This window comes from Oratosquilla oratoria, chromosome 32, assembly GCF_046742065.1.
Source record: "Oratosquilla oratoria isolate Oo_2021 chromosome 32, ASM4674206v1, whole genome shotgun sequence".
NCBI classification, from domain to species: Eukaryota; Metazoa; Arthropoda; class Malacostraca; order Stomatopoda; family Squillidae; genus Oratosquilla; species Oratosquilla oratoria.
This window is the reverse complement of record NC_134808.1, coordinates 33,562,982-33,572,981: the sequence shown is the minus strand read 5'-3', so window position 1 is coordinate 33,572,981 and position 10,000 is coordinate 33,562,982. Positions and strand designations below refer to the sequence as shown.

General features: G+C 42.9%; 1 protein-coding gene across 5 annotated transcripts in view; it reads right to left on the bottom strand.

Annotated features, from left to right (window-relative positions):
• The window catches only part of LOC143017424 (ras-related and estrogen-regulated growth inhibitor-like protein), a 111,006-nt gene that overhangs the window by 75,850 nt on the left and 25,156 nt on the right, over positions 1-10,000 (bottom strand). Inside the window, exon 1 of one of the 5 annotated variants that reach the window (XM_076172140.1) lies at positions 2,173-2,572. The exons of the other annotated variants lie outside the window; for them this stretch is intronic. Coding sequence (XP_076028255.1) covers positions 2,173-2,195 — 23 coding nt within the window. The 5' untranslated portion in view covers positions 2,196-2,572. Of the gene's footprint in view, positions 1-2,172; positions 2,573-10,000 lie in introns of those variants that run through there. 5 annotated transcript variants of the gene reach the window in all.

The window sequence follows — 10,000 nt, the reverse complement described above, 5'->3', positions numbered from 1 at the left end:
ACACACAACATACATATACATATATATATATATATATATATACTATACATGCATATACAAATATATTTGTATGCATCTATGCCACATGTACTTGAATAAATTTTACGCTATCGCAGTCACACAAATAACAAAACAGAGAATGAATACATAAATATGCATCATAAGTCTATCTCCCTCCCTCCCTCTCCTCTCTCTCTATCTCTCTCTGTCTCTATCTGTCTCTCTTTTTCTCTCTCTGTCCGTATCTCTCTCTCTCTCTCTCTCTCTCTCTCTCTTTCTTTCTCTCGTTTTCTCTGTCTGTCTCTTTTTCTCTCTGTCTCCATCTGCCTCTCTTTTTTTCTCTCTCTTTCTCTCTCTCTCTGTCTCTATCTGTCTCTCTTTTTCTCTGTCTTTCTCTCTCTCTCTCTCTCTCTCTCTCTCTCTCTCTCACTCTCTCTCTCTTATGAAGCGTAAGGCACGAAACGGAAATGCAGTTCTTGGGGGTGAGCGCAAATATACTTTGTCCAGTCATGGTTGCAGCGCGCAGCACATAAAGTAACTCCACACCGACGCGAGGCACATATAAGAAGAAGATGGCAAAAGTCCGTAAGGGACATAAATACTTCATGGCAACACACAGTGTCCACAAAGAGGGTATCCGAGGATTGTGAGACGCGTGTAACACTCGGGACTCGAATTTCCTGGTCCGGGAGTTCTGCTTCCAGAAATGAGGGAATTATGTTCTTCCGGGTTGGATATATTGTCTTGGTTTTAGTATCGGTTGTGGTAAATTATGATTCTAAGATAGTCGTGTCTTGTGTTAAGTATCCCCTTTTTACAGAATAGTTCACGGTTTTTTTTTTTAAGACTTTTAATCTATTTGATCTAGAACCGAAAACTATTATATTTGTTTTTCAATGTTCGTGATGATATGAATGTATTAGATTTTTCTGCTACCACCGTTCCGTTTTCTATGACCATCGTTTTCTAATTTCTATTTCACAATTTATTCCAAAAGTTTCTGTTTCAATTTTGGATTCAACTCACAAGCCAGGCATTGTTGTTCATCTTTGGATTTTTTGTTTGTTATTTAAAGAGATTCGTGGCTCGGTCAGCATTTTTTTGTTCTTAGTCACAGTTCAAACTCGAATATTTTCAACTATTTTCGTTTTGACACCAAACAACACCATCTGTCGGTCGGCATCTTAACGGTTCTTATATATACATATGTATTTTTTAAGTATTTTTTAAGTATTTTTTTTATATCATTATCTTTTTTTTTATATTCTTCACCACACGCCTTTTGTTTTCTCACAAAGCAGACACTGAGTGCCACATTAGAGGTACCTCAAAGCACTGAGTGCCACATTAGAGGTACCTCAAAGCACTGAGTGCCACATCAGAGGAACCTCAAAGCACTGAGTGCCACATTAGAGGAACCTCAAAACACTGAGTGCTACATCAGAGGAGCCTCAAAGCACTGGCTACCACATCAGAAGAACCTCAAAGCAATGAATGCCACATTAGAGGTACCTCAAAGCACTGAGTGCCACATCAGAAGAACCTAAAAGCACTGCTACATCAGAGGAACATCAAAGCACTGCTACATCAGAGGAACCTCAAAGCACTGAGTGCCACACCAGAGGAACCTCAAAGCACTGACTGACACACCAAAGAAACCTCAAAGCACTGACTGCTGCATCAGAGGAGCCTCGAGGGGCACCGAGTGCCACATCAGAGGAACCTCAAAGCACTGAGTGCCACAACAGAAGAACCTCAAAGTATTGTCCACAGGTGCGGAAGCACTTGATCACGCGCTTTTGGACCTTTTCACATTAACGGTTTGAACCGTGCGGAAACCGCGGCGGTACCGCAAAACCAGGGAAAAACTGTATGGTTGTGTATGAGTGCCTTCATTGAGTTACACTGCAATTGAGCCGCCGCGGTTGAAACCGCTAGTGTGAACAGGCCTGGGTTGGTCCATTATCATTAACCCGGTCCGTACTGGGTGGCACTTTTCCTCGTATTATGGTTGTCGTCAGGTGATTTTTATTTGTCTTCGTGGCACATTTTCATTTCTTGGAGTCACCTTTATTCTATTCATCTTTGAATCCCTTCTAGGTTATCTATCTCGCACACACGAACCTACACAACACTTAGACCTCTCCAATCGCGTCGTTCTTGCACAGTTACCTGAATTTGGTGTCTCGCACCATAGTTGGGGATTTTCGGCTGAGCGGCGCCGTGGTGGTGGTGATGGTGATGGCGAAGGGTGAAGTCGTGTTGGCGGAAGAAGGTGGAGGTTGGAGACGGAGATTCTTTTGACGAGGAGACCTGTTGGAGACGGAGATTCTTTTGAAGAGGAGACCTGGTGGAGACCAACAACGGAGACTCCTCCTCCTAGGAGATCGGAGACTGGGGTTCCTTGGGTCTTCTTCGCGGATGAAGCGGATACTCCCTATAACGCGGCGGGTTACGGGTAAAGCGGGTACGCGGGTTCTGGGATCGACAGTGAGTACGGGGTTGATACCGATGGCGGGTAGGTGTGCTACTGGCCCGGGTCGGCAGAAAACGGTGCTGCTGGCACGCTGGCGTGTTTGTCACTGTGAAGAGGGGGGAGAGAGAGAGGGAGGGAGGGAGACAGAGAGAGAGAGAGAGAGAGAGAGAGAGAGAGAGAGAGAGAGAGAGAGAGAGAGAGAGAGAGAGAGAGAGAGAGAGAGAGAGAGAGAGACAGAGAGAGAGTTGGGATAGTGGTGGTAAAATAGTGGGGGTAGAGGAGTGGAAGTAGGGGGTAAGGGAGTGGGAGTAGGGGTAGGAGAATGGGAGTGGGGGTATAGGGGTGGGAGTTTGGGGTAGTACATCCCCCTTACCTGTATATTACAAACAGGTGAATACAGTTAAAAGTAAGGATGGTGGGAGTGGGAGTGGGGATGGTGGTGGTAAGGTAGTCGGGGGTAGAGGAGTGGGAGTAGGGGTAGGGGAGTGGGAGCAAGGGTAGGGGAGTAGGAGTGGGAGTATAGGGGGGTGGGAGAGGGAGGTTTATTAAAATTCCCTTATCTGTATATTACATTTAGGTAGATACATTTATGAGTAGGGGATGAGGGAATGGGAGTAGGGGTTGGGGGAGTAGTAGGAGTGGGGGCAGGGGACTGGGAGTGTCTCACAACTGTGGATTAAGGCTGCCGTCAGGCGATTTTATTCAACTACAGAAAACTTTTCCCTAGTGATTTTTGAGCCTATCACTTCCTGGTTTTAGGCTTTTGGTCTCTTACTCTACATACCAACGAGAGATTTCACTCAAATGTAGTTAATTCCCTCGGAAACAATGGATTCAAGGAGACGGGGACGCCTATTAATTGAATAAAATTGAAAAAAAAGAGGAAGAAGAGGACGAGGAAGAAGACAAGAAGGAGGAGGAAGAGACTAAGGAAGCAGAGGATGAGGAGAAATAGATGGAGGAGGAAGAGAAGGAGGGGGAGGAGGAGAGGAATGAATGATAACAGTAATCATAATAATGGCATTAAATATATCTCTGTCATTCTCTCTCTCTCCCTCCTTCTCTCTTTCTTTCGTTCTCTCTACCTTTCTCTCTCTCTCTCTCTCTCTCTCTCTCTCTCTCTCTCTCTCTCTCTCTCTCTCTCTCTCTCTCTCTCTCCCTCTCTCTCAGAGGTAAAACATTACCTATGGGTCCCGGATGCCTTGCGGATGTATCGCGCGAATGGAATTACCTTCGAACTTCTTAAGGAAATAGTATCCACCTTCTCCCAAGAGAAAGCATTGATGTGTAAAAACACAGTCATACGTACACGTGTACACGAACACACACACACACACATGTACACACGCACACACATAGACACATATACAAACACACACACAAACGCACACGCACGCACAAGAGAAGGAGGAGGAGGAAGAGGAAGAGAGAGAAGAGAAGTAAAAGAAGGGGAAGAGAAGGAGGAGAAGGAGAGAAGGAGGAAGAGAAGAAGGGGAGGAAGGGCAGTATAAAGAAGAGAAGCAGGTAAAGGAGGGGAGGAAGAGGAGGAGGAGGAGGGGGGAAGGAGGAAGAGGAGGAGGAGGAGAGGAGGAGGAGGAAAATGGAAAGGAGGAAGAAGGGGAGAAAGAGGAGACTGAGGTGGCGGGGGAAGGAGGAGGAGAAGGAGGAAGAGACGAAGGAGGAGGAGGAGGGGAGGAGGAAGAGGAAGAGGAGGAGGAGACAGAGGGGGGCGATCTTCGCTAAGGAGTGCCAAAACCGCGTCTTGGTTGGTTCACGTGCGTGCAAGTGAGTGTCTCAAGGTAATTTTACCAATGCCACCACTAATGTCACCACTGTTGTCAGCGTTTTCCTCCTCCTCCTCCTCCTCCTCCCCCCAACCCTCTCTTCCACCAGTCCCGTAGTTCACTGGACGTACCCGTGACATCTCTGACATTGCTTGTAACAGTATTGCCACCAAGTGATTTTACACTGTTGTCAACATAATCTCCATGTTGTCAGATGATTTTCATCCCACCGCTGCCACCAGTGTATTGTTGTCAGTAAGGCACTCGCAAGGCGATTTTATCAAGCTTACGCGAAACCTCTTAACCGGGAAGAGTTCTGACAAATCACCTTTATAAGCTAACTCGATTAAGCCTTTACTTTGCAAAGAAACTTAAGAGCTTTAAGGATTTTGTTCTGGTGGCGTCAGGCAATTTTATATTCGGTTTAGACTCAACTTTCCCGAACCTCTTCGAGCTTAGAACCCCCTGTACTCAGATCTAAGTAGTCCAGCAACCCCTATGTCTTATTACTAGAAGGATAAAGGAAAGTGTAAGGACCTACCACTTCCCAGCACCCTCTGTAATTGATTTCAGCATCCCCAACGTGGGGTACTAGCACCCCAAGTTGAGAAACGCTAGTTTAGAGGAATATCTAGACTACAAAACGTTAAAAACAGGAACTATCCTTTCCTCCCTTTCTCCAGCATCATCTCCATCATTATCTCTTCCATTACATCTGCTAAACACGACCAAGTCATCAAGTTCGGTATTATTTCAAATCTATGAGAAAGTGGCGAGGGGCTTACGTCGGGAGACGCTGAGTAGCTGCGGCCAAAGCCGTCATCTCTGTCCTATGCGATTCTTAGGGCAGGTAACAGTCACTACTGCGAATTGAAGAGGATGCGGGATTCGAACCCACGACTAAGCATGTTTCCGATGACGCCGCCATCTATACATCCGCAGTTGACACACACAAAGCAGACAACCGCATCACCACAATGGCTTACACTGAATGCGAATCAAACACGAAATAAGGGTCTCAAATTGCCAGGAAGTAGATTTAATTTGGAATTAGGTATCAACAGCTTTGCCAACCGCGTAGTAAATGAACGGAATAAACTTCCTGCAAAGGCAGTACAATGTAGTACAGTTCAAAGTTTTAAGATTCGTTTAGATATACACTTGAGCAATATGCTGTAATGCCTGCCATTTATTTAATTAAATCTATGTTATTATTTCATATCTAATATTTATGTTTATTTTTATTATCTATTTGATAACTATTCATAACTTATTATCTTTTATGTTTGTTTATTATTTATCATTATCTATTTATTTATATTATTCATTTACTTATCTACTAGTGTATTCTATTATATATATATATATATTATTTTTTTTCTTTAACACATCCGGACTAGTCATGGATCAAACGGTCTCCTGCTGGCATGGTCTTCCTTTGTAATCCTTTATAATCTTTGTTCTGTAGACCAGTTCATGCCTTATCATCCTCCTCTCCAATCGCGGGTTCAGCTCCATATCAAAGGGCGACTAAATGGGGGGAGGAGCGTGATGGGACTAGGGCTCCATTCTTTTCATACTTCTCCCCCAAGTGGAATCAGATGGATAAGTGTGTTTTGATTCGGCTACCCCCCTTGTAAGGGGGATTAAAACGTTCGCATAATTTTATGTATCTAGTGATAATGACAATCATAATTATGATAATAATTATAATAGTATTACTACTAATATTACTACCACTATTACTACCACTAATACCACTACTACTACTACTACTACTACTACTACTACTACTACTACTACCACTGCTACTACTGCTACTACTACTACTACTATCACTACTACTACTACTACTACCACTATTACTACTACTACTTCTACTACTACTACTACTACTACTACTACTACTACTACTACTACTACTACTGATGATGATGATGATATAATGATGATGATGATGATGATGATGATGATGATAATGGCGATGACGATGGTGGTGGTGATGACGATGATCACACAAGACGCACAAACCAGGAAACCCTCTTGGTTACATGATTTCCAATATCTCCTCTCTCCCTCCTACTAAATAGCAAAAAGACTCAACAGACTTCTTACCTTCTACGTCATCTGTGTCACGTATTTCATTCACGCCTGAAGTCCCATGATAAAATCAACTCCATCGCTTCGATGGATGTCACCAGTCTCTACTCACGACTCCATTGAAGAGACCATGTGCCCCTCAACATATCCGATATTATCCCTAGACTACTGCTACTAGAGAAGTATCCTTCTGATCACACAGAGGAAAATTGCACTACCAGGTAGACAGTGTGACCACGAGGATCTCCTTTTTGCTAACAATATAAACTGACGTGGTGATAACTGCTGCTACTAGAGAAGTATCCTTCTGCTCACACAGAGGAAAATTGCACCACCAAGTCGACAGTGTGACCACGGGGGTATCCTCTATGCTAACAATATAAACTGACGTGGTGATAACTGCATCATATTAATATCGCGTAAACTTTACGTTAAAGATAAGTTTAATGATTGAAAAAATAACGAACAGTGGGCCGTCTTTTAAACGGATGATTTTGTACGGCCTGCGAATGATGTTCTAAACATCAAAATGGCCGCAGGTTGCGAAAAGGTTCCCCAAGCCAGCCTGCCTTACAAGGTTATAGACAACCAATTAAAAGTTATATTTTTTCACAAAGACTGCCAGTAACGGAACAGTTATGAATGCCAGAGGTAAGTGCAATAGCAATTACAAGGAGTGTGTTGTTACTCCCTTTGCCAAAAGAGCCATCATGCTTTGTAGTACTTGGCAAGATACCCACCGCGAGCTTGATTGCATCAGGCAACTTTCAACCAACAATGATTTTCTTGATGCAATCATCGAACACGGTATTCGTCGCCTAATGGAGAGATTCACTAAAAGAACTCCAGCAAATAGTGGCAACATTAAAATTGATGAAAAAGTTTATCAGATGTTTTATGATAAGCAAAACGTAGATGAAGAGAACGCTATTAGTGAGTACCTCTCACATCTAATGTTAAGGTCAACATAATCTGCCTTTATAAGCCAAATAAAACAGTATCTCCTATCATGAAGAACAATATGGTAGCCCGAGAGAGCTAAGTATTAATGTAGTTTAAGCCTAGTAGACACGGGACTAGTTTAGGAGCCATTAGTTGTAAGGTAACTTACCCAGCAAGTAAGTATTAATACTAGGACAGTTTAGAGGCAAGTCTACTAACTTCTCGTTAGCATTGAGCAAGTCGAGAGGGTAGTATACAAGTCGGTAGCACTAGTGGCTATTGCACTAGCATTGTGTCAAAAAAGTTTTATCATACAAATTTGCCAGGTGCGGATTTGTACATCCCTTCATAATACCTACATGGGACTCCCTAGAGCAGGGGGTTCTCAACCCTATTTCCCATGTACCCCATATTTATGGTTTGCTGTCCTCTAGCCTCCTGGAAATCAATTCAACCCTGAATAGAATCAGTTGGCATTCACTTAATACCACTAGTTTTTAGTTTGGGGTACCGATCGTAAAACCCTCCGATTCCTTTGGGGCCCATGGACCCCAGGTTGAGAACCATTGCGGTCTAGAGCCTCTCTGAAATATACAGCTACTGTGTATATACTTCGCCATCAGCGTTATAACGGAAGAATTTCTGCCAACTTCACAGAATACCATGACACGAGACCACCACAAGGAGATCTGAGGGACTACACCTCAATCATATACAGGACAAGTGATCACCAAAGATTACAAATTATATAAGGTCTTTTTATTGAAAAATGATAAATAAGACCATCATTAAATACCAACATAACCAACTAATCCTTCTCTCAAAGAAAGAAAGGAAGAAAGAAAGGGAAAAAAGACAAAAAACGGGATAAAAGACCTCACAGTGACATCCTCCTCAATACGTCTAAAGTACAAAAACATCAAAAGCCTCACTTGGACAAGTCATCTACAACACCGATTATAAAAACGCTGATTATCTAAAAATCCAATATTCCAGCCCCCGCTGAAGAAGAGGTAATAAAACCTGGGAATCTCTATATCCTGGAAAAACAGACGAACTTTGAAAGCCTCCTTTCAGAAAACGTTAAACCAAGAAGAGAAAAAAGTCTTCCGCAATTTTGGGCGGTCAGTGACCAAGCGCATCAGAACGTCAGTGTCCACACAGTTCAACAAGAATTGCATGAGAGAGAAGATCACTCCAAAGGATAATGATAATAATAACAATAATAATAGTACTACTAATAACAAATAAGCTAAGTGAAATACAGTGCACCAGACCAGCGAATGCCGACATGGAATTCAGTTGGAGTTAATAGACATTGCAGCAACCGACAAGGAATTCGGCGACTCAGTCGTAGGGTTCTCTTCTAACAGGTAAAACTCGGCTTTGAAGGAGGAGACACTTTCTTATACTCACTTTCACTCTCACTTTCACCCTTGCTTTCTCTCACTGTCACTCACTTTTACTCCACAAAGCAGGGGAGTGGAGTAGCCACTCTTACTTTCACTCTCTTACTGTTCCACTTCTGCTCTTACTAAATCTCACTCTCATTCCTACTGTCACTCACATGCAATCACTCTTAATCTTGCTATCACTTTTATTCGCCTCAACTCACTCTGGCACGCTCGTGCACTCGCCAGTTGTCTGCGGAAGTCTTCCTGGTTGCTTATAGTGAGATTTAAGTGCTGTGACGTCTAAGAGGAAGAAGAGGGAGAGGAAGAGAAGGAGAAGAGGAAGAATAGAGGAAATACAGTTTTCTATCGAGTATAAGGTAGAAGCAGAATGAAAGAACTCAGGATAGAAATTGATAATTTTTTAATGTAATGTTTCGGGCAAAGCCTCTTTTCTGAGAAGTTACAGGACTTGAACTCACATGTGGTTATTTGCTTAGATCATCCCACTGCCTATCATATCAACCCCGTCCCTTCATGACCCTATATGACCTATCGTATCTCCGTATCTTACTCCATCTACGCAGCCGTTTCCGATCTTGGAGATGCCTAGGAGAAGGAGCCTTTTCTATTACTGGTTGCCTCATTAATATCTATTTGTGCTACTTTCATTGTTTCTCTCATCGTTTTATTCAAACCCTTGTAGATCACTAATGCGTAATGGTAAATGTGAGAAGATACCCACGTGGCCGATCACGGCATTCCATGTCCAGTGGTGTTTCAGGTCCGCTTTGCGATCCGTAATTCTTCTAACTATATCGCGTCCAGATTCACCAACGAAGGTCTTTTGTTAAACACTGTATGGATTTTTATGCATTGCGTTGCTTTTACGAGTAAAAAAATTTCGTTAGTTTTGCCGAGCGTGAAGGGAATTTTGCTGAAATATCTAGTTAGAAGAAGAAGGGAAGAGTAGCAGGAGGAGGAGGAGAAGGACGAGGAGGAGGAGGAGGAGGAGATGGAGGATGATGGAAGAAGCTCATTAAGAAGGTGGAGGAGGAAAAGGAGGAAGGTGAGGTTCAGAAGAAGAAAAGTAGAATATAGAGGAGGAAGGAAAAAGGAAGAGGAGGGAGAGAACAGAAGGAAAAGAAATAAGAGACGCAAGAGAAATTATGGAATAAGAAGAAGAGGAAGAGGAAGAAGAGGAATAAGAGGAAGAAGCTAAAGAAATTGATTGAGGTAAGAAAGGTTGAGTTTTACGAGGATGGATGAGCTGAATGTAATCTCGTTCAGTCCTTGTTGCCTCTTTG